Source organism: Leptidea sinapis, chromosome 41 (genome assembly GCF_905404315.1).
Source record: "Leptidea sinapis chromosome 41, ilLepSina1.1, whole genome shotgun sequence".
In the NCBI taxonomy this organism is placed as follows: domain Eukaryota; kingdom Metazoa; phylum Arthropoda; class Insecta; order Lepidoptera; family Pieridae; genus Leptidea; species Leptidea sinapis.
The window spans coordinates 8323843-8349608 of record NC_066305.1 but is presented as its reverse complement, the minus strand read 5'-3'; the positions used below and the strand labels follow the sequence as shown (position 1 = coordinate 8349608).

The following is a 25766-nucleotide window of genomic DNA, read 5'->3' as shown; positions in this document are numbered from 1 at the left end:
GCACGTACTTACCGCATTTTTTTACATTACACATAACAATATTTTGACAAGGTCAAAACAAGTTGTATATACTTACAAAAATAGCTTTAATTACACAATATTCTTCAGTAACATTGCAGTTGATACTTTAGTAATAATTTTATCTATCGAGAATCGCATGTATACGATATATTAATATTATTATAACACTAGAAATAAGGGATTGCTTGTAACTAATTCTAGTAGACTTCATTAGATACAAAATAGCTTTAAGGGTAAATGTATACACTTCTATAATAAAGTCCCAGCCATTGTTCAGGCATTATCTATAAATAAATTTAAATGTTTTATAAAAAAATGACTCCGTCGTAAATCCTATTACTCCACAGCTGAATATCTAAATGATCGGACAGCCTGGGACTAGATTGTGATTATTTTATAATAGCGATAGAAATGACTGTACAATATTGTTTATTTTTATTGAAAAGAGCGCAAAAAAAGAATGCTGAGAGATTTTTTTGCGCCGCTTCTTCTCTCTCAGAGCGCCATTTGTTTCCGAGGCGGTAGTAGTATCTAGTATATTAGAAATGACATCAAAAAGAATTCTAAAGGAATCAATTTTGAGAAAATAAATGACTTTTATGCCTTTTTACGCATATCTACTACTGTCTTATAAATTGTGATAGATATTTTCCTGATTTATGATATTTTTTCTGCAAGATAAGTTAACAACCTTATTAACACAGTTTTACTCTTGTTAACCGACTAGCGTGTGAGGTAACAGGCGTGAGACCTTCCATTTATGCCGACATTTTATTTATTCAAAATTAATCTTGCACTTTTGATCGTGAGATAATATCCACATATAAGCGTTATTATTCTAAGGTAACCAATAAAATATGATGAATGGTTTTCTTTATGTACTATATAGGTATATATTACAAACACTAAACTAAATCACCCATACGTCGGTGGAAAATAATGCTGTTTATACGAAATAATTAATGTTCCTTTTTTGTTCTTAAAATGTAATATTATTTAAATACATTTAACATTTAGTATACACACGTTAAGAATATGGTGTGATATTTGATTATTACTTATATACGTATATATACAAACATATACAGTAATTCACAGTTATTTACGAGCGTTTCAATGTAACGCCATGCCGTCGCCATTGGTAACACGCGATGTGCTCTGTTCCCGTGGCAGCTCGTTGTAAACACACCGTGATCGATTCATTCCGCGCGTGGTCGAACAACACATAAGTCCTGAATTCTGTGCCCATTTCGAGATCTCGAGTACGTGTGGTCATTGATAACGTTTGATGTTTTGGGCTCTAGAACAATAACACCTTGACCTTGTGAGGCGGGGAGGCGGCGAGCTATGACGTCAGCGGTCAGCGCGATCGCTGGCACGCTTCTCGGCTTTCGGATACGATCCTTCGCGGCTGCTATCCGCGTAATCGGCGGTTATTACGGTACAAAAGTTTTTCGGAGAAAATTGTAAGGTGGGCGCTACAGCGGTCGATACACAAATCTCATTCCGCGCAGCGGCGTCGACGCCGACGCGCCTCGAACGACCGATCGACCGAAACTTCCGCGACTAAGTAACCGCGACATGCTCACATCTCGACATGGGTAATGTGCAGTGCTGCGCCAGTGACCGTCCTCGCGAAGGCAAAACCGTCAAAAAACCCAAGAACAAAATGAAAACCAAGAAAAAGCAAAATGACAAAAACAAGAGCAAACCAAGCGAAGGTGGTAATAAAAGCGAAATAATTAAGAACCAGATCGCAATTGCGGACGAAAAAAGCACTCAAGCCGCGTCTGAAAACTTGCAGAGTTGCATTGAGAAGCAACAGGTTCCTGTGGAAAACTTAAAATCCTGCGACGGACCGAATATGACACAACCCAAGTCACCAATTGAGTCGAAAAACGAGTCTCCAAAGAATGAAAGCATCGCAACAGCCAGGGAACGATTTTTTGGACAGGTAAATATAACCTTAATAGCTTGAGAAACGTTATCAATTGTTCTTATCATAGTGGAACGAATTGTTAACCTTACTGCTGTTTATGGAATTATAATCAATTTTCATCATATGGTTTTAAACTAACTCTTTTTATACTGGTATTACATTTGGTTTACCGGAAGAGCCTTGTAATTCTATTGTTTCATTCAATTACAGGTTGACATTAATTTGTTGACACTTCATGTTAAGTTTAAATTGTAGAATTGTTAAGTAAGCAACAGTGATACATGTATGTACTTAACCCGTAACTTATACGTTTATTTTATTCACAATATTGATCAAACATCACCGAATGGAACAGGAAATTAGCTAGATATTACAGTTGATAACGTTTTAGTTACCCGTACGTAATATAATATATTACCCGTATAACAATCGCAAACACAGGAATGTTTAAAGTTAACAATACAGGTTTTCCGTGATGATCTAACATGCGCATTGATTGTCAAGGATCTAACAGACTATAATCGGTTTATAATTTAAATAAATATATCGATAAATCCACATTATTATAACTTTTGATCTTTAAGTATAATAAGATCGGGCATAGATTTTTTTTTGTTTTTTATTTAGAGACTTAAAAATTGAACACCATTTACACCATAATTTATAGACCAAAGCATTAGACTAAAACTTAAGGCTGGTGATTGCAACTGGCAGCCCAATTAGACCTAAGCCTGTGCTAGGGCTGTCCAAAAAATCCTCAGCCTAATTGTTAAAAATAAATCTAAAATTTTAATCTTATGAATTATTTACCTAACTAAACAACAAGAAAAGTTATAAATAAAAAAAGAATAATATATATAAAATATAAGTAATATTAGTGCAACAGTGTTATTGTATTAAGTTTAAAGAATAGTTACTTGTACATAATAAATATGATAGTGTCCGTGATAAATACAAATAGCATTAGCATCAACAAATCTTGTCATAAATACATTTAAAGTTTTCAAAAGAGCAGACTAGCATATATAAATAATATAGATAATTCATAGTTTTAATAAATTCGAAATGTGTTTCGCCTCTACACGAGGCATCCTCATGAGATGTTGACTCGCCAGATACTGGCACGAGAATGTCTCACAACACTCGGATCTACGAAAATTAAAGGAAATTAATTATTAAAGACATAATGATTGATAGCTAATATTGTTATAGATAAAAATATTTACAGTATTAAGACTATTGAAACCAGATTGAATTGCTTTCTAGTAAATTTAATACGCGACAGATTATACCTAAATTATTATTTACAATGAGTAATGCCTGAGCATGTGTTGCATCTTAATTGATTTACAGAAGAAAATACATTTGTTTTGTATGAGATCATGTCTCGAATAAGATGTCGAATGCGTACAAAACTATGTGACTTCAATATAATGTTACTTTAGCTAACCCGACATACGCTGTTCTGTTTAAAAAGTATTATGCATATATTCGGGAATTCAGCCTATATACTAAAGCCATCGGAAATGTATAATCAAAGTTTTTTTTAAGAAAATATGGGTCGAGACGAGCAGGACGTTCAGTTGATGGTAATTGATACACCCTGCCCATTACAATGCAGTGCCGCTCAGGATTCTTGTAAAACACAAAATTCTGAGCGGCAACACATTTGCGCTCGTCACCTTGAGACATAAGATGTTAAGTCTTATTTGACCAGTAATTTCACTAGCTACGGCACCCTTCAAACCGAAATACAGTAATCCTTACACATTACTGCTTCACGGCGTAGTAGTAGGCGCCGTTATGGTAACCATACACTAGCCGGCATTCTGTGCAAAAGAGCCTCCCACTGGTTAACCCTCCAATCAAAGTAAATGAGTTAGAAATGAAACAATAACGTATTTTGTAATATGTACCAATAAAATGATAAGGATTAATATCGTATTTGTGTAAACAGTTTACATTACTGCTTTATAATTGGCATTTATTTAAAGTATTGGATATAGTATGTTATCCTTAAGAGATAGACATATGCCATCGCGGACTTTTCAATAGTCCTGTATAAGATAAATAATTCCACCATACATTATCTTGTTATATCTTAAAGGGCTTAAACAGCGTTTTCATTAAAAGCTCTCAGAGGGCTTATTTTTTTTCGGACATCTCCAACAAATATTGTTAATGACTAATTTATACAAAAATGTATGCAAAAACTTAACAAATTATATACTAAGACCGTCCTGGAGAACCACGCTATCCATTGAAAACAACATGAAAATCGGTGCAGTAATATTTGAGTTTATCTTACTTTGTTCTATAATATGTAGTGATTTTGTCAATTTCTGCACATCTATTTAATTGTTATCTTAATAAACATAAAACACTTAGCGAGAAACGTGACTATTCAATTTCTTCACAGCTGGCCTCAACGTGAGTGCATTGCCTCTATCAAATGATCCTCATCTCGGGTTTCAAGTAAACACAACTAAAGATGAAAATGAATGAAAAAGAAAATAAATTTATTTACGGAGAATAACTTTACTTAACATTCAAATAAAATAAGTTAATGGAAACAAAATATAACTTTAATCTTAAATTCAAAGGAAAAAGGTAAAAATAAAAAAAGGTAGAAGTGAAAATTTGAACATTAACGTTGTGCATTTTTGAACATTTTGGAATGGTTAGGGAATAATTTCGCACGAATTGCTTTATTTATCAGAATAAAAGTACTTGTGTATTTATGTGGTTAAATACAATAATATTCATGTATTGGGCTATCGTACATAAAAATTACAATTTATATTACATAAAAAACTTAACACTTCATAACTATTACAATTACTTATTTGACCTTAAAAAGTTTGCCTCTCAGAAATATCAACTTTCATACAAAATTTCAACGTGTCCTGACGCGAGTTTAACATTTTATACCCATCGCAAAAAAAGTGCTCAACGCCGCTAAATAAATTTTCACTTCAATAATTAAACTGTAAAAATATTTCACGGCTGAGAAACTATCCGTCGTCTTCGCGACTGCGTATTGGTCCAATGACCGTATGGTCATTAAGTTAAAAATAGCCGAACTATAATTAGTTAGAAGTATAAATGTTTCATCCATAATTTCAAGGATTTTCTTACGAATTTTCAATCAGGCCACGTGTCCTGACGCGAGTTTAACATTTATACCCATCCCAAGAAAAGTGTTCAACGCCGCTAAAGAATATTTCACTTCAAAAAAACAATACTAAATGATCTGTGTGGCAATGGTCTTCCAAAACTGGAGTCTACTTAGTTACAGATTTTCAGTGACCCCATTGTGTGACAATCGGAGCTGAACCACTACTTGTATCGTACAAGTTCTTCTTGTATAGTTTAGTATTCTTTGGCTGAACTGACATATTTTAAGAGCACCGGCACGGAACGCCGGAGGTCGTAGGTTCGAATCCCGCATCGTTCATAAAATTTTGTTTTTCAAAAAAAAAATTATTTGTGTATTAATCCTAGAAGTGAGGGTTATCACTTTAAAAACATATTGTTTAGATTTACAAGAGCGACATCTCAAGTCAATTTCCTAATATGCAAATATTGGGGTTGAGCAGGTTATCAACTGTAAAGTAGATCCTGTAGATGAAGCCACAACCTGAGAGTTGAACAAAGCAAACAGAATTTTATAACGAGGCGGTACTCAAACGGTTAGCTCAGTTGGTTAGAGCACCCGCACGGAACGCCGGAGGTCGTGGGTTCGAAACCCGCATCGTTCATAAAATTTATTTTTCAAATTTTATTTGTGTATTCATCCTAGAAGTGAGGGTTATCACTTTAAAAACTTAACATATTGTTTATATTTTAAATGTAAAAATATAAATGTATTACACAAAAATTGAGACTAAAAAATGCAGTAAAAATAAACAATGAAAATAACAAAAGTGTATGTGTGTAAAAATAGATATATAAGAAAATAAAAAATATAATTGTTTTAAGTAAAACTAAGAAAGCTGATACAGAGCTCTTATCAACCTTTTTTTTTCCTTCAATACATAGATTAAGTATTGGTCTCCGCTGCGCCCGAATATTACACCCAAGTGGGCGTACTCAAGCCAGTCTCTAACAATGTGTGATGTTCACATGTTCTGTTAAAATTTGGTAATAATTGAAATTAAAATGGCTGGTTGCGAAGTATAAGTTGTAAAAATAATACTACAAGAAATACGAAAAACGCTGGGATCACATATCATCAGTAAGTATTTTGTATTTTATTAATATCGATATAAAATAACACGAAGCGTAAGTTTGAAAGATGCCATTGAGTGTGAAGATGCCAAGCACACAAGCATCTAATATTTGCTGTAATAAAAAGCTATTGTTCTTAGGTAGTGCGTGAACTAGTTGGAGCGCAGCGGAGATCAATCCTATATCTAAGGTTCGATACTTTTCATTTCTCTTTCTCCTCCTCTTTTTCATTCGTTTTTATGGAGCCAGTCCGAGTACTCTTAGTAAATGTATGTAATAAACAAAATGAACACCTTCAAGTTTTGTAAAACGTATCTATTTATATATAAGAGATTTCCACCTATGTATTGACTCATCACGATGTCTCTGCTATCATAAGGCGTAGAGTTTGGTAGGAATAGTCCTTTCACCGAGTAGAGGTCAGCTTAGAACGGATTTTACCAAATTCCATAGATACGCTAGAGTTTTTTTTTATTATAAATAGAAAAACGTCTGTCGGTATACAATAATATCTATAAATATAGTATACAATAATAAATTCAAACTCTTACATTAATACGTAATAGATTGTATTTAATTAATTTTAGACTTAGCTACCTTATTTACAATTAATATATAATATACTAGCTGACTCGACAGACGTTGTTCTGTAGATAATAAAAAAAATACTGTTTTATAGGAATTCGCCAATAATATTTCAAAACATCAATAATTATTATTTCGTAAATAATGCTCCCTGCTGTTATAATGAAATTGTTTCACAGCGGAACTGTCAAACCGTGCGTCACTAAATTATCTCATAAAAAATATGTCCATACAAAACAAATATTGAAAATAAAAATAATTATGGGTCCCAAATCGAAATAAAAACTAACCTATCTCTCAAGTTGGACCAAACTGCACTCCATGAAGTAATACCCATTAAAATCCGTTCATTAGTTTAGGAGTCCATCGCGAACAAACAACGTGTCACGTAATTTATATATATTAAGGTAAGAATATACTCTACTATGTATATGATACACTTGTTGCCCACGCTTTTATCAAATTTGAATCTTTATTTACTTAGCTTATTTTACTTAGATTCAAGGTGAAGGTTCTTTTAAAAGTTCGCAGAACCTGTGTTAGATCGCTCTTTCCATCGGATAAAAATGCCATAAATGATGTTTTATGAAAATAATAACAATAGACAATAGTTAAAAAAAAACTAAAAAACACGCTAAAGAGCAAAAAATTCTCTTTGGTATTCGAAAATATCCTAATATTTGATAAATCGGTTAAAGATAATGGTTGAAATTTAAAATTAACATCAATTTCTGCCTTAGATTGCCGAGGATAGATGAAAATTATATAAATTAACAAAAATCTTATATTGCAACATGAAAAATGGAGTAACTTTATCAAATTAATGTCCTCGATAAATCTACGAAGTTTGAACGAAATCTGGCCGTTTACAATTGGGTCCGAATCGAACCCAAATGAGTGAGTATAAACAAATATACATACAAGTGAAGCCAATAAAAAGCGTGTGAAAATAAATAAACGAGTCTAAGGCTGCATACTTAGACTTTGCTCAGACTTTACTAACGTACATCTAAGATGTGCGTGATAAAACTCGATCTTAACTTTAATTTTCGATCTTGATTGCATTGGGTTGTCTTAACTCAACATAATTTCAGCTGTCAAATAACTATTAAAACGAAATCAAAGAGTATTATAAAGTACATATTACCCAACTAGCAGATAGACTTAGCTCTGCGGCATACGCCGTTAGACAGAATCAGAATCAGAATATCTTTATTCAATAAAATCTCGAGTATACAAAAATACAAAGTTGTATCCATAATTATACTATTGCACTATATTATACAAAAACTAGTCATAGCTCTACATCGGTTTACAAGAACCTAAGGTATTGTCAAGCTGTCATTGCGAGATGGAGCGACATCTGGCCAAGCTATCTTGGCATTTATAAAATCATCTATTCTATAATAGGCTTCCTTAATTAATTGTTTTTAATATAACATTTGAAATGACGAATTGATAGCTCTGTCACTTTTGATGGGAGTTTCTTATAGAAACGCACAGAGTTCAGACAATTACACGATTACGATAAGAGAGTACACGAATGTTGCGACCGCTAGATTAGTGTACTTCAGTTATTTTCACAGCATCATGATGTACGGTATTTTACTGTGGCGTCATGTAGCTGACATTGAAATAGTGTTTGCTCTGCAAAAGAGAGCTGTTCGTGCTATATATCAGCTTGGTTATAGACAGTCTATCAAAGAAAAAATTTAAGAAATAAATATTATGACTGTTCATTGTCAGTACATTTATGAATATTTAATATACGTTCACAAAAATCTTGAAGTAAGGGATTGCTTGTAAGTAACTAATTCTAGTAGGCTTCATAAGATACATAATAGCTTTAAGGGTAAATGTATACACTTTTATAATAAAATCCCAGCCACTGTTCAGGCATTATTTATACTTAAATTTAATTGTTTTTTTAGAAAAAGTTTCTGTCCTAAGTCCTACAGTAGTAGGACTTACGACAACTTCATCATCACCATACATCAATTATGATACAGGCTGGGACTTGATTATGATTATTTTATAGCAATAGCAATGACAGTACAATATTGTATATTTTATAGCACAGAAAAAGAATGCTGCGAGAGTTTGTTGCGCCGCTTCTTCTCCGAAGCGGTAGTAGTATCGAATATATTAGAAATGACATCAAAAAGAATTCTAAAGGAATCGATTTTGAGAAAAGAAATGCCTTTTATGCCTTTTTATAGTAACACAAAAAAATTTAATATTTAAGGTATTTTGAAAAAAGAACCTTAAAAAGAGGAATTTTGCATTAAAAAAAAGTTCCGACTCCCGCGTGGTCGTTACACTATTGAAATTATAGATCATAGTTTTAGAAGCTTTATCAAGAATTAACACGTTTTCGAACTTTTCAACTAAACTAATATCCATGCTATATATGCCTTTTTATGGTAACCTTACACCCAGCTAAGTTTTACGTGAGTGAAATTTGCGCTAAGTCTAAGTACGCTCTATAGATCTCAGTCTAAAACTTGAATGTTTTTATACAAATGATTTGAGTTTTCTTTAGTGTTAATTCCACCAATATTTGTCTTTAAACAATTCGACACGACTCTGAGTCTCGTGCCAGATTTTGGCGAGACAACACGTCCTGAGGATGCCTCGTGTAGAAGCGAAACACGTGTCGAATTGTTTAAAGACAAATATTGGCGGAATTAACACTAAAGAAAACTCAAATCATTTGTATAATTATGGATTTCCGCAAAGTAACGCCTACTTCAATGAATTTTCTTGAATGTATTTGCTATCCGTCACAATTCCGTGTCTTACGGGGTCACAGTAGTTACTGGTGACGTTATCTTGTTGATTTAGATACAAGTACGTAGCATCTTGGTTCAACGTAAAGTTAACGAACCTGAGTTCATTTACCAGAATTTCGTTTATTTAAAATCTAAGCACGTACGGTCACAAATCGTCTATTGTAAAACGGACAGAAAAAATATAAGTAAGTTATATTTTTTATATTTACTTTCTCATGGATGTCATTGTCAGATCTGTACCAAATTGGACCATACGGAAAGCAGCAGCTTTCAATCAAAAAAAGAATTATCAAAAGTGGTTCATCCAGTCGAAAGTTCTGAGGTAACAAACATGAAAAGAACATACCGACGAATTGAGAACCTCCTCCTTTTTGAAGTCGGTTAAAAACGATCGAACATGAGGGTCCGTGACATTAGGTTAGATTGCAAAAGTAACAAAAAGAGGCAAAGCTATAAGTGCTGTGGGTTACAGCCGGTTTTAAATGTTATAATACATAGGCACATAAGCGAATTTGCTCGAAACTGTCTTAATCAAAATGTTAACACCAGGAACAGACATAAACTTATTATGCCTACTCTACTAAGTCTTAAATTAAATAATTAATTGTACGCCAATACTATTTAACAAGACATAGTTTTGTTAGTTAGAGAAAATTGTATTATGTTTGTAATAAATTTAAAATGTTTCTAATTCTGAATTAAAACTATGGCGATCTTGTACGAGAGAGGTAACCTAACACCGCTCGATTTCTCAAGGCAGTGTTCTTGGTCCCCAGCCCTAACGAATACATTAGCTAATCAAAATTGGTCACGCACACTGACCTCTATTTACCACTGGACTGGCGGCTGTCAAAGTGCTGTTGTGCCTGTTTGATATTCACCATTTTGGCGCTGTCATTTGGGCATATAGTGAGAGTCTGTGGTACTTAAACTAGTGATGAAAACCTCAGTTAAATAAACATAGTAAAACTATTTACAAAACAAAATGTGTACTTTATTACGTTGTTTCCTGAAGCATAAATAACACGGAAAACGACCGAAATTAATTCAAAATGCAAATTCCATTCTTCTCAGGTCTGAGGCATTCATTTTGGAATGGGTGGTAGTTTTTTGACTTTTGAATAAAAATATTTGAATTTGAAAAATACTTCAGAGTATTGTACGTTTCTCTCGCAGCCATTTGTATTTTTCATCAAAATTAGTTCTCTGGACGCTTGCAAGTGGCGCTTCAAATAGGCACACAATATTTGCTGTCAAACATATTGAACAGATCGTCAAGTGTTATTTATACAGGTCAGTGGTCACGCACTATCGGGCTGTCAGGTCATCTATACGCTAGTAAATTCTAGATCTATGGTAAAGATAAATATTGATTTGTCAATAACTCTATTACGCTTTTACGCTTACATATATTGCATAGTGAAAGTTTATTCCAATGTATTGTAACGCGCAGCTCGTGTGTGAGACCTTTAAAAAATTATTAAACGAGTAAAACTAAAAATAAGAAACACATAACATATTCATTATTTGCTTTTTTAATCACAATGTCAAGGCTATAACAACCCATTAAATCCTACATAATTAATTGACTAATTCTTTAAAAAAAAATTACCAGTGGGAGGCTCCATTGCACCGGATGCCGGCTAGATTATGGGTACCACAACGGCGCTTATTTCTGCCGTGAACCATTAATGTGTAAGCATAACTGTGTTTCAGTTTGAAGGGCGCCGTAGCTAGTGAAATTTTCAGTAATTACTGGGCAAATGATATCGACTTGATATCTTATGTCTCAAGGTGACGTTAATAATCTTGAGCGGCACTGCATTGTAATGGGTAGGGCGTATCAATTACCATCAGCTGAACGTCCTGCTCGTCTCGTCCCTTATTTTCATAAAAAAAAAAACAAATTGTTTATTATACATTTTGGTTTTAATAAAAAATTCTAAAGAATGATTTGAATCACAAAAATAAGTATGAATACCGAAAAATTCGTTCGTATCGCTTCTGTTAACTCTGAAATCACAGTTACATTAAGAGTTACTCACAACTGAGTCAGAGGAAAGTGACCGGGTTTCTCATTTGGAGCTGTTCCAGCTGAATTCCCGAAATAAACATTCAATTTCAGTTCATGCTACATTTTATTTCGATTTCAATGTTATTCTGAGAGATTGTTAAGGTTTCTTATTGTCTCTAGGACATGTAAATAATATTGTTTGTAATATCAAAACAGATTGTTCTGTTTCAAAATATCATTCTATAATTGCCTTTGTCAGTCTGTTCCGGTAATCTCCTAAAGGGCGCAACTGATTTTGACGGGTCTTTCACTGACAGATTCTTCGTGTTATATGCTACTTATATTGAAAAATGATTCATGATTTTGCAGAAAAATAAACGAAATAGTCGTAGAATAGAAATACATTATAATGGTTTGATTACTACGTCATTGCACGCAAAATTGACTAATTTATAAAATTATCCGAATCATCAAACTACTAATTAGGCACACATATTTTAGTAATATCTAACAACATCCGTATCTAGCGATACTGTATAAAAAGGTACTTCCATTTGATGGCAAAAGGCATAAAAGGCATTTATTTTCTCAAAATTGATTCCTTTGGATTTCTTTTTGATGTCATTTCTAATAACTACTAGATATTACTACCGTTTCGGAAACAAATGGCGCTCTGAGAGAGAAGAAGCGGCGCAAAAAACTCTCCCAGCATTCTTTTTTTGCGCTCTACAATAAAAATATACAATATTGTACAGTCCTTTCTATCGCTATAAAATAATCACAATCTAGTCCCAGGCTCTCCGATCATTTAGATATTCAGCAATGGAGTAATAGGATGTACGACAGAGCCATTTTTGTATAAAACATTTAAATTTATTTATAGATAATGCCTGAACAGTGACTGGGACTTTATTATAGAAGTGTATACATTTATCCTTAAAGCTATTATGTATCTTATGAAGCCTGGGATGGGATTTGCATCTCTCTTTCTAGTATGAATGTGAATTCAAACCATATAATTAAAATAAAATAGAATAACTAGATCGGACTACACGCCTTTTTCTGTCTAACAGTAGAAGTAGTGTACAAGAATCGTTGAGTTTCGGTTTGACGTGGCCGTAGCTAGTGATATTACTGGGCAAATGAGATTTAACATCTTGTATAGCGGAATTACAATGTCGCTTGAAATTAAAAATCTTGAGCAGCACTGTATTGTTATTTGCTGGGTCTATCATATACCATTTTTTATGACAATAAAGGATGAGACGAACAAAACATTCAGCTGATAGTAACTGATACGCCCTGCCCATTACAATGCAGTGCCGCTAAGGATTTTTGAAAAACCCAAAAACTCTGAGCGGCTCAACAATTGCGCTCGTCTCCTCGAGACATAAAATGTAAAGTCTCATTTGTCCAGTAATTTCACTAGCTACGGCGCCGTTCAGACCGAAACATAATAATGCTTACACATTACAGCTTCACGGCAGAAATAGGCACAGTTGTGGTAGCCATAATCTAGCCGGCGTCCTGTGCAAATGAGCCTTCCATTGGAAATAACCATTAGGCAAACGTTTTGAAAAAGGATGCGGGCCTTTGTTTTTTTTATTATATTAGTGTTCCTGATAAATATATATATATATTTTCAAATCACATCACACAAACATTTAGATTAAACATTACAACACAAACCAAAAGCAGAATATAAAAGCAAATAAAATTAAACAAAGCAGAAACGCTTGAACTAATTATAAATTTTGATGAGTATTTTGAGAGTAACGTATTTTGAGAGTATGAGTAATGCTAAAATGGCTACCGCTCAACATATCCTGCAGCAGGTGCTACAGCGCTAGATATCAGCGAAGCCCATTGCGACATAGCTCTCGACATGGTTCAGAGACGTTTGAACATAATTTGAGAAGTACGGTACAATAATACAGACATAATCAATTCACACATAGCAAATATATACAACATTTAACAAATAAAAAAAAAAGTAAAAAACCGGCCAAGTACGAGTCAGACTCGCTCACGAAGGATTATGTCCCATTATCTATAAAAACGGCAAAAACAGCACGTCTTTTGCACGTTCTTTGGAGTCAGAACAGATGTCTTTTACCTGTTCTGTGGAACCCCCTATAAATATTTGTTTTATTTTAATTTGATTATTTACTTTTTAAGAGTCTACCAACGAAAACAGTGTCGTTATCAATATCGAGCATAAAAATCACGTTTGTTGTATGGGAGCCCCCTTAAATATTTATATTATTCGGTTTTTAGTATTTGCTGTTATAACGTCAACAGAAACACGTCATCTGTGAAAATTTCAACTGTCTAACTTACACGGTTCATGAGATACAGTCTGGTGACAGTCAGACTGACAGACAGATAGATAGATCATAAAATAGGTCTTAGTAATAGGGTTGCGTTTTTACCCTTTGGGTACGGCACCCTAAAAATGATCGAACAAATGCATACTAGTTGCACTTATAAAACTAGCCACATGAGACAGGATTTTACTGTTTTACTATGTAAGTTTATTGACATCAACTTAGTATTTTAGTACTTAAATACCCCTTTATTTTAATTTAAAACTATGGAAAATTTATCCTTAACGGGTGTGATATATTGTTCTATCACTTAGTGGTAGAATATCCGATGTTCTTAATAAATAACTTCCACGAAAAGCGGCAAGTACGGTGGCGAGAAATACTTCCTATTCCGAATTCCTACTTACTGAGGTTTTCTTTTTAATAAAAATAAGGGATGAGACGAGCAAGACGTTCAGCTGATGGTAATAAATACGCCCTGCCCATTACAATGCAGTGCCGCTCATGAGTCTTGAAAAACCCCAAAAATTCTGAGTGGCAGTAAAACTGCGCTCGTCATCTTGAGATATAAGATGTAAAGTCGCATTTGAACTGTTATTTCACTAGCTACGGCGCCCTTCATACCGAAACACAATAATGTTTACACATTACTGCTTCACGGCAGAAATAGGCGCCGTTGTAGTACCCATAATCTAGCCGGCATCCTGTGCAAAGGAGCCTCCCGCTGGTAGGTGCGGCGCCAAAAGATAACCGCTGAATGCCGATTATTTCGGGCGGAACCCTTAAATAACCATCGTCTTATACCGGTAAACATAAATTAACAAATAATTTGCTTTATGCACTTCGAATAAAGTTCGAAATACGAAACCAAGTCTTGATTATGGATTAGTTGTATGGTTAGACGTAAATTGCGTGTCGCAGTGAGCTAGCAAGGTCAAATTACCAGTGTTAATTGATAAGGCACACGGTTGACTGATATTTTGTAACGAGTTGTGTACATGCTAATGAACCATCATGCAGATAATGTGGGAATCCAATTTAGTACCTACACCGAACCACAGACTAAGAATGTATTATTCAAATAAAACACTTATAATGGATTAAAACGCATGTAATTTTAACTGTATTTTTGTAACTGACCTTTCCAGATCTCCTTTTCAGGGGGACTGCAGATGAAATGAGTCAAAGATAGTATTTGTCGTAATTGTCATTATGAACTTTAGCGGCATTTATTACCTTGCAGGTGGTATTTGCTGTAGACAGATGGTTTTTGGCAAAATTTACTGACAGTCTCCTCTTCTTAAATCTTTTACTTAAAACCAGCTGACCCGGCAAACGTTGTTTTGCCATATAAATTATTTTTAGAGTTAGACCGTTTCTTGGACATTGCAACATTACTTTATTTTTCTTAAATAAAAGAATTTTTGTAAAATAAACGTAGCCTAAGTGACTCCTTATTACATCAGCTACCTGCCAATAAAAGTCCCGTCAATATCGGTCCAGCCATTTCAGAGATTAACCGGAACAAAAAAACAGACAGATAGACAGATAAAAATCGTTAAAAATGTTATTTTGGTGTATGTACCGTATATATATTCATATACATGTAGTAAAAAACTGTTATTTCAATATTACAAACAGACACTCCAAGTTTATTTATATGTTATGATATATAGGTAAGGTTGTTAATACATATGTATTGAGATGTTAAACGTACACAGAGTAGCTAAACTTCAGTTATTTGATCAGCAAATTGAATCTATTTATGATGGTGACGATGATTATAAATGGATGCTTACGTTTGCTCGCTCATGTTCCGATAGATTATGAAAATTAGTTGGCTGACTCACTCATATTAACATAAAATCAGGTTGTAAGTATAAAAACAATTTCAATTTTTAATTCTTTGTTCATTTACAATTCCAGTTATACAACAGTAACTACGTAATAGCTGTATATATGTACTCTGTGGTTTTTGATTTGATAGAAAATCATGAATTAACTATTACGTAATTGTAGCACACCATCTTTTTTTATCACTACATATTATAAAAAGAAGTCCTTCGCCGGGTCTGTCTGTTTGTCTGTTCGCGATAAACTCGTAAACTACTGCATTGATTTTCATGCTGATTGCTAATATTTCTGTCTCTCCACACCTTGTTCGCTTGGGGTATTTCTTTTTTGCCATGCCTATTCGTCTACGTATTGCTGGCTCTCATTTGCCGTTGTTATTGAGTACTGAGCCTAAGTGTATGCACTGATCCATGATTTCATGCTCTTGTAACAGGTCCGTACGCTAAATGGTTGTAAAAAGATCAACTACTATTACTTTTAAATAATTAAAACTCTCGTGAGTCATTATTAATCTATTTATTAATACGGCTTTCGGTACCGACACCGACAAAAACGTGAGTAAAGCCGTACTAATAAATAATTAACCATTACTTTGGTCATCGCCTTTTTAAAGTACCGTGCCTTGACTAACGTTCTCCAGACGTTTCAGCAGCTCTACCATAAATTTTTTTTGACTCTATATTTTATCGCGATTCCACCCTCCCAGTTCTTAAGCGATTGGCATATGAAATACTCGCCATATATTTTGAATAATAGGGGACAGATAACACATCCCTGGCGAACGCCTTTATGGAATTTGAAACAACTTCATGTTGCATCTCCTACTGTCACGAAACACATATCCTGATTCGTACGATATAGAAAGGCACAATTATACTCAATCGCATTGCGAATGTTCTGAAATTATTTTGTTTTGTTCTTCATCACATAACCATTTAAGAAAACTTTTCTGTTGGCAAACGCTCTATGTGCTAGGAATCCAAAACCAGGCGTCAGCGTGTGTAGAGCCTTAAATATTATATTATTTGTTGCTTCTAACCTGTAGGTCATGTTTTATAGGTTATAATTCCGTCTGAGCGATAGCCACCCACATCAAAATTCCAGACTATTTATACTCGTCATTAAATTGAATCATTCAAAGCGTTTCATTGACGATATACTTATCTATAGCGGCTATATTTTATAAAAGACGCCTAATAGAAACATCTGCCAAACGTATTTGAATAATAATATTTTATGTTTCCCGGCTATTAGCTTTAAAAGATCCCGTGGTTACAAGTCAATGGAGCCCCACCTACCTTTACGATAATTATAGCTATATATATTTATATAGTGTATAAGGAGATGGATAAGAAATTACTTACGTGCTACATCGGGGAAGAAGAATTGATATTCCTTGAGCTCGAATCTCCTAAATGCATCTCGAAATGTTCTAACATCTTGAAATTGTTGGGCATCTGGACAGCCATGTCGTTGCAGTTTTTCGTTAGTATGTTTCTGCCTATAGAACTGTATAAACGAGACAAGAATACAGTTGATCGTGGATTAGATCATGAAACGGCATCTGGAATACGAATCGCAGAATGAATGATCATCAGAGAAGGCCTGGCAGTTAGTACGGATATGAAATATGAGGTATGACGAGTGAAGGCCTTCAATCGTGTATGGCACAAGTCGCTCCTATCGAAACTTGCATAATTTGGACTTACCGAGAGTTTATGCAAGTGAACCAGCTTCCCAACCATTATGTCCTATATTATGTATATATCAATGAAATCGTCCTCAAAGTGCTATGGAGATGTTTGAGGAGTGTATTCTATCGAGACCTCTCCAAAGCCGCGGAATGGGGTAAATAAACCTTGTCTAATGTCTGGGGTAAATGTCTGGGGATTACCCCAGAAGACTAAAATTTGTGCGTTAACCACTAGAAAAACCTCATTTATCGTATCACCGCTCTTCGACAATACCTTCGTATCAGAAAACTGGGTCTCGAAATCAAGAGCAATTTCGCGGTCCTCTGAAAGGCAAAGCCATTCTAAGGCTACAAAGAAGTTGGGCGTAATAAACAGAGCACGGCAATACTTCAAGCCGGCTCACATTCTAGCGCTCTTCAAAGCGCAGGTCCGGCCACATGGAGTATTCCTATCATCTCTGGTCTGGCACAACACAGTATCATCTCGAACCATTTGACCGCGTGCAACACAGAGCTGCTTGAATTTTCGGGGACCCAGAGCTCTGTGAACGGCTAGATCACTTGGCGTTGCGTAGAGACATCCCTTCATTGTGTGTCTTCTAACGCATTTATCACCGGGAGTTTTCCGAAGAGCTGTTTGACCTGATTTCTGCTGTTGAATTCCACGTTATCGGCGGTGGTGATCACTTAACATCAGTTGACCCGTACGCTTGTTTGTCCTCCACTTGAAAAAATTGGGAGTCACCGAATGTTTTGGGGACTTAAGCAAGTCTTACAACTAATTATTTTTAATTACCTAAATACTTTACATACTACCAGGCGCAGTCAGTCACATACATGTAGAAATAAATAGCATATATACGACATGACAGCCCCAGTCAGATAGTATAGTACTAAAATTAATAAGAAGCTAATTCCAAGCGTGGCTGACTGTTTACGACTTGTCAACCAAAATCGGTTACAGTAACAAAATATTTCCTTTCTTTTCTACATTGCTGTAGGTATCTCTATGTTCATTTCTCTTGCGCGCTTTGTTCGTCTATACGATTATATATTGTTAGTCTATGGTCGGTCCGTATAGTTCTATATCGGTGACACATATTATTTATAGGCCCCCCACAAAATGGACTGACGATCTGGTCAAGATCGCCGGGATTAATCAAATCAAATCAAAATCAGTTTATTCACGTAGGTCACGGAAATGACACTTATGAATGTCAAAAAAAAAAGGAATATTTTTCTTATTGAATCTGCCGCTACTTCGTAAAGGGTTGAGCTAATGAGAAGAAGTAGCAAGAAATTAATTGCCACTCCTTTATATCAAGATTTACATTTAAGTACATCGATTTACAAATCATTTCAAATTACAATATAATATCTAAAATGTAAAATGATGCAACAGACACACTCAAACGTCAAATAGTCAATGTCTTACACGAGTAATTCAAAAAAGTAAATGTAAATTAATACAAAAGTTATTGAGTACAGTAGCTGCATCATCCACATACACCATAAATCAATAAAGGTATTCTGTGAGCATTTTATAAGCGATTATAAATAAATAAACATGTATATATCCATACATATACATATACGTTGGATGAGGGCAGAGCAGGACTGATCATCGTGGAAATCTTTGGGGGAGGTCTTTGTCCAGCAGTGGACGTCTTTCGGCTGATGATGATGAATCGCAACAAACTTGGATGAACATTAATAACACTAACTAGCAAACCGACACCATTTAATTAATTATTTAACTTTTCACCTCTGATGTGTGGTCGCGTTAATTAAGATCACTGTTATAATAGATTTCACACTTATTAATAGACTTGATACTGTTTCATTCATGCTTCAAAACTTTGCCGTCTTATTTTATAACCCTGAGGTTTTATTAATATTAATGTTTATTAAAGTGAACTAAACTAAAATATTAATTTGCTTGCCAGCTTTTATAATAATAATAATAATGAGGGAGTAGGCTCAGCTTATGCTGCTTGAAATAATATTTTCATGTAGCGCTGGTTTTCAGCCATTCCCATGTCCCTAAGGTGTAAGGTGGGATACATAGTAAAGAGGGCAAACTAATAACGATTACAATGCAGATCTAAACTCTTTCTAAATGTATCAACCTCTGTATAAATTATGAGTGTGTTTGTGAGTGTGAGTGTGTGTGTTGTATAAATATATGAGTGTGTGTCAATGTGTCAGTTTAAATGTAATATGAAACGAGTTGCAAATTTTATGGTTAAATCATGAAAAATATTTATTTAAAGGAAGTTCTTTCCATACACAATAATTGAAATTTTCAGCTTCCTGTTGTTTTTTTAACAATGCCATTTTATATTTACCCTTAAACTGATTTATATTTTTTATCATTCTAAGAGGTGGTGGCAAATCATTCCAAATACGGGAAGCCATGAATTTGAAACTGGATCTATATCTTGTTGTCTTGTAGTGTGGTATATTTAATAAGTTTTGAGAGGCAAAACGTGTATTTTTTTAAATTAGAACTTCCGCTCCAGGACAATTTTTCAAATAAATATTCAGGGCGCTTGCTATAGATTATTCTCTTTATACTACAGGCATAATGCAATTCTCTCCTAGCTTTCATATTAAGTATTCGTTTGTTGTTTAAATATGGAGTTATATAACCTCTGTTTGGAACATGAAAGGAGAATCGAATACATGCATTTTGTACCCGCTGTACTGCTCTCTCCAATTTATGACTAAGTCTGGGACCATATGTTGTACTGCAGTGGTTGAATTGGGGAGGACAAGTGACTCAGTCAATGAAGTACGTAGTTCCTCTTTTAGGTATGGCCTTATTTTATAAAGTGTTTTCAGTTTATAGAAAGCAGTTCTTATTTTATTGTTAACATGTTCCATAAATATTTGCTCACTGTCTAGTACCAGGCCCAAATTACGTGCAGTTTTTACATATTCTACTGGTATATCATTTATTTTTACTTTTTCGTTGCAGTTACATATACATTTGATTTGGTTTTTTTTTTTTCCAAGGGCTAACATCTGTGATTTAGCTGGATTAAGTGACAGCGAGTTTTTTTTGACCAATTGTAGATATTTTCTAAGTCCTGATTTATTTTACGTACAGCGTCTTTGACATCTTCTCCTTTGAAAGAGTAATACAGTTGCGTGTCATCAGCGTAGAGTTTAGTATCTAAATGTTTAGTAGTCTTCAATAAATATATATAATACTAGCTGACCCCAGCAAACGTTGTATTGCCATATAAAGTAATTTAAAAAAAAATTAGGAGTATAAAAAATAGATGCAACCGATTCTCAGACCTACCAAATATATCGTACTACAATTATTGTATTCGACTGCCATCTTGCAACCTTATTTCTGTGGATGGAACAGAATAATATAAAAATCGCGATACAAAAATAGGTGTTGGTGGTAGAAAGGTGGAAATTTTAAGTTGTACGTAATTTTTAATGCTGAATCATATTTTATTTATTTATGACCTACCCGATACACACACAAGTTTTCAAACAAATTGGTTTAGCCGTTTCGAAAGAGTTTGATAACAAACACCGGACACGAGAATTTTATATATAAGATAAAATATACAAGTAATTTTTATTAATATTATGACATACATTAAGTCATACAAAATAAGTGCATTTTATTTGTAACAGAACTAAAGGCTAAACTAGATATACTATAAAATGACTTATATTATTAATGTGAATTTTACATTGCGTTTTTACGGAAGAGGAGGACAAACTAGCATGCGGGTCACCTGATGTTAAGTGATCACCGCCGCCCACATTCTCTTGCAACACCAGAGGAATCACAAGAGCGTTGCCGGCCTTTAAGGAAGGTGTACGCGTTTTTTTTTAAGGTACCCATGTCGTATCGTCCCGGAAACACCGCACAAGGAAGCTCATTCCACAGCTTTGTAGTACGTGTAAGAAAGCTCCTTGAAAACCGCACTGTGGAGGACCGCCACACATCCAGATGGTGGGGATGATATCCTAACTTGTGGCGTGTCGTGCGAAGGTAGAATTCGGCGGCAGGAATCAGGTTAAACAGCTCTTCGGAACACTCTCCGTGATAAATGCGGTAGAAGACACACAATCAAGCGAAGTCTCTACGCAACGCCAAGTGATCTAGCTGTTTAGAGAGTACTGTATCTCCGACAATTCGAGCAGCTCTGCGTGGCACGCGGTCAAATCGTTCAGGCCGATACTGGGGTGAGCCAGACCAGAGATGACCGCAATACTCCATATTATTTGGCCGGACCTTAGCGCTTTGTAGAGCGCTACAATGTTGAAATATGTATGTGCTTTATTATTTTTGCTGTACACTTTCACAGTAAGCAATTAGTAAACAATCTATTATTTCAAATAACAAGCACACTCTTCAAAATATTTTATCAATAGATCTCTTTTTTGTTATCTAATACATTATACAATTCTCGTGTCCCGCTGTTTGGAACCAAACTCCTCCGAAACGACTGAACCGATTTGTGTGCATATCGGGTAGGTCTGAAAATCGGCCCACATTTATTTTTCGTATACCTAAATGATAAGGGTGATCCAGCCCTAAATATATATTTTTGGCATTTTTTTATTTTATATTTTATTATGATTCAGCATTGATAAATGCAAACATTTTAAAATTTTCGCCCTTCTACGATCTACAACTATTTTTGTATCCCTATTTTTATATTATTCTGTTCCATCCACAAATCCGCTATAGGGCTGCAAGATGGCAATCGAATACATTAATTGTAGTTCGATATATTTGGTAGGTCTGAGAATCGGTTGCATCTATTTTTATACCCAAATTTTTTTTAATTACTTAATATGGCAATACAACGTTCGCTGGGTCAGCTAGTAATTCTAAATATATATTAGCAGTTGTATAATTTCGTAACAAACTAATGTTAGTTGTTTCAAGACTATAAAACTTAGAGACAACAATTCGGCACTATTTCCTAATTGAACCTACTTTAACATATCAGACAGAGGATGTACTTCCACCGTAGGTCGTTGCCTTGCCCAGATTCAACCTACACATCCTTCATTCTAAACACTTATCATATTTCTTCTTTATTTAATTTCCACTTCGCGCGCTCATACTTTATAACTTAGAATAGTAACGCTATAAAAACTGTAACTAATTGTATGTACAATTTCATGACTTTATTTTGGTCAATAATTTGTGAAATCGCTAGAATACTTTTTCAGTTTATGAATATTAATATTATAAAGAGGAAAGATATGATTGTTTATTTTTTTGTTTGCATTGAATAGGCTCCGAAATTACTAAACCTATTTGAAATATTATTTCATTGTTGGGAAGCTACACATTCCCCGGATGACAGGCTATATTATATCTTCTAAAATTAGGGGTCCTTACTAGAAGTCTAATAATGTAACGCAAGGTGTAAAAAAACACTAATGATGATAGAATAAAATGATGTACTACGACTTTGCAGAACACATCATTATTTCCAATAATTGAAGCAAAGCATATATCATAAGAGTTATTTTTTTTAATTAATTGAAATGTCTCGTGCTCAGTCCTGTGTGTATGCGGACGAAGTAGCGGTGTATCATCTAGTCTAGAGTAAACAAACCATTAAATAATATAAGAGCATTAGCGCTTAGGTGATGTTTGGCTTTGATATCAAAATAACGCCACTTAAAGTAGATACGCACTCTAGCTAAAAAACTACACAATGCTATACATTTTACCAATTACCACATTTTCGGACAAGTTGAGTTTTTATGAGAAGAAGCAGAAACTCGTTGCCACTCTTTAAATACTTTAATATTCTTTGAATAACTTATAGATTCGTCATTTTACAAATTATTTTTAATATTATCTATGCACATTAATGCATTATAATACTTACAGTATAGCATTTCATTTAGTAACTACTATGCCATATTCCTTTTCAATGTCTAACGAAACAGCTACATAGTAGTAAGTGATACTCATCTGAAATGCCTTACACATTCTATTGCAATTTCCTGATGTGTGTTATTGCTGTTATTAATTTTCAGGCGCTACATTAAATAAAATAATTATTAGATGATCCAGTCATTATTTATACTTTACTTTACTCTGCTTTGTGCTGTTATAAAAGATTAATTTACTTTGCTGCTGTACAACTTAATTTATCCCATATATTTATAGATACTAAATAAATATCTGAATAATATTAAATATATCCCTCGTACTAAACCTTTATTTATTTACTATGAATTTAGTTTGATGGATCTGCAATAACATTTTTGGTTGTTTTTAATAGTGTAAATTTATTTTTTAACTTATTCATTGAGCATATGCCCTTTGAGTATTTTTAATGCACCTCTTTACAAATATTGTAATTAAAATAATTGCCAACACGATGAGGCTGTAAGTGTTTGTTGCTGTAAGTTCTGTAAATTTAAACCCCAGAAGAAAATAAGACCCCATTTGTCGTATGACCGCTCTTCGAAGACACTTCCTTCAAAAGCCTCGCCTAGTATTGGAATTCTGTGTCTCAAAATCTCAAGCGATTGCCAATTCCGCGGTTATTTGAAAGGCAAAGCCAAATTGGCTTCGAAGAAGCTGAGCGTCATTAATAGAGCACCGCAATAAGCCGGCCCATATTCTAACGCTCTACAAAGCGCAGGTCCGGCCACACATGTAGTATTGCTGTCATCTCTGGTCTGGCGCACCCCAGTTTCAGCTGCAACCAGGCGAAACTTAGCATTAATATGCTAAGTTAAGTTTCGCTTGCCTAGTAATTTCACTAGCTATGGCGCCCTTCAGACCGAAACGCAGTAACATTTACACTTTACTGAACAGAACTTCACGGCCAAAATAGGCGCCGTTGTGGTACCCATAATCTAGCCGGCATCCTGTGCAAAGGAGATTTTTGTACTTGAATTGTACAGGGTACTTCAGATAAGATTAGGAAATACAGAGGCGAATGAATACCGAAAGCACCTCAGCGCGGCCTTCTATCGGCTATATTGTATTAATTTAAAAGGTTATGTGGTTTATCCTATCTACATCTATTTAGAATTGAAGAATTTTTGATATTTTATAAGTAGGTATTTATTCACATTCAATCGGTGCGGGTACGGACTAGGTTTTAGACTACTAGATTACTTACACATTTTTTATGCTAATTATAACTTATTTACATTATTAAAAACAACCAAAAATGTTATTGCAGATCCATCAAACTAAATTCATAGTAAATAAATAAAGGTTTAGTACGAGGGATATATTTAATATTATTCAGATATTTATTTAGTATCTATAAATATATGGGATAAATTAAGTTGTACAGCAGCAAAGTAAATTAATCTTTTATAACAGCACAAAGCAGAGTAAAGTAAAGTAAAGTATAAATAATGACTGGATCATCTAATAATGCTTGCTCGCCCTTTGTAATCGAGTTGATTGTTGATCGATGAACCAACGAGTTGATTAAATCAAAAAGTATTCAATTTATCTCTCTGGAAGGAGGAAGGAATCCAACCTTTTGGAATTGGACAATCATCAATTCTAATAATAGATAATATTCTGTGATACCTGAATGCTAAAGAGTTCTACCCATCATTCTTATCATCAACTCAAGTGAGCTCATGGCTTTGGAATGCAGAAACAATGTAAAGGAAGTGAGTGATACTACGAATCGCTTTGATTTGTGGTTAAAAGGCTATTATTATCTTAAAATTAATTCCTTTAGAATTATTGTTGGTGTGACTTCAAACTCTACCACCGCTTCGGAAAAAAATGGCTCTCTGAGAGAATAAGCGGCGCAAGAAAGTCTCCCAGCATCTGTTTTTTGCGTTCTTTTAAATAAAATATACAATATTGTACTAAAAAAAAACAGTGAAATAGTTCTAGGTACTTCGCTAAATTGAAATCAGTTAAATATAAAATATATTTTGTTAATATTGTATTCATTATTTAATTTATCACATAATAAAATTTTACTTCGGAATGTTTTGAGTGAGTCCCCGAAAGGATCCAAATGTTTGCAACTATCGTTCAGTATTTTAGACATCCTGGAAATTGGTGAGTTATTGCCGAGAACAGTTTTTCGAAAAGGTCTTTGAAGAAGTGTTATTGCTTTGCGGGGATATCGAAAGGGAACATTAAATTTAATCTTGGAAACTAAATCTGGATTATCATAGATGTAAATACTCTTATATAAACATCAAATCCAACAAATCTCTTCTTTGGCTCAAGCTATGTATATTAAAATATATATAAAAATATAAGTATAGAGAAATAACGTAGTGGTAATATTTTTTTTTCTACATTATAATGGCC

General features: G+C 34.2%; 1 protein-coding gene across 2 annotated transcripts in view; it reads left to right on the top strand.

The window, feature by feature from the left end:
• Positions 1-25766, top strand: part of LOC126976462 (NAD(+) hydrolase sarm1) — a 133030-nt gene that overhangs the window by 4166 nt on the left and 103098 nt on the right. The window contains exon 1 of one of the 2 annotated variants that reach the window (XM_050824785.1): positions 1445-1975. The exons of the other annotated variant lie outside the window; for it this stretch is intronic. Coding sequence (XP_050680742.1) covers positions 1619-1975 — 357 coding nt within the window. The 5' untranslated portion in view covers positions 1445-1618. Of the gene's footprint in view, positions 1-1444; positions 1976-25766 lie in introns of those variants that run through there. 2 annotated transcript variants of the gene reach the window in all.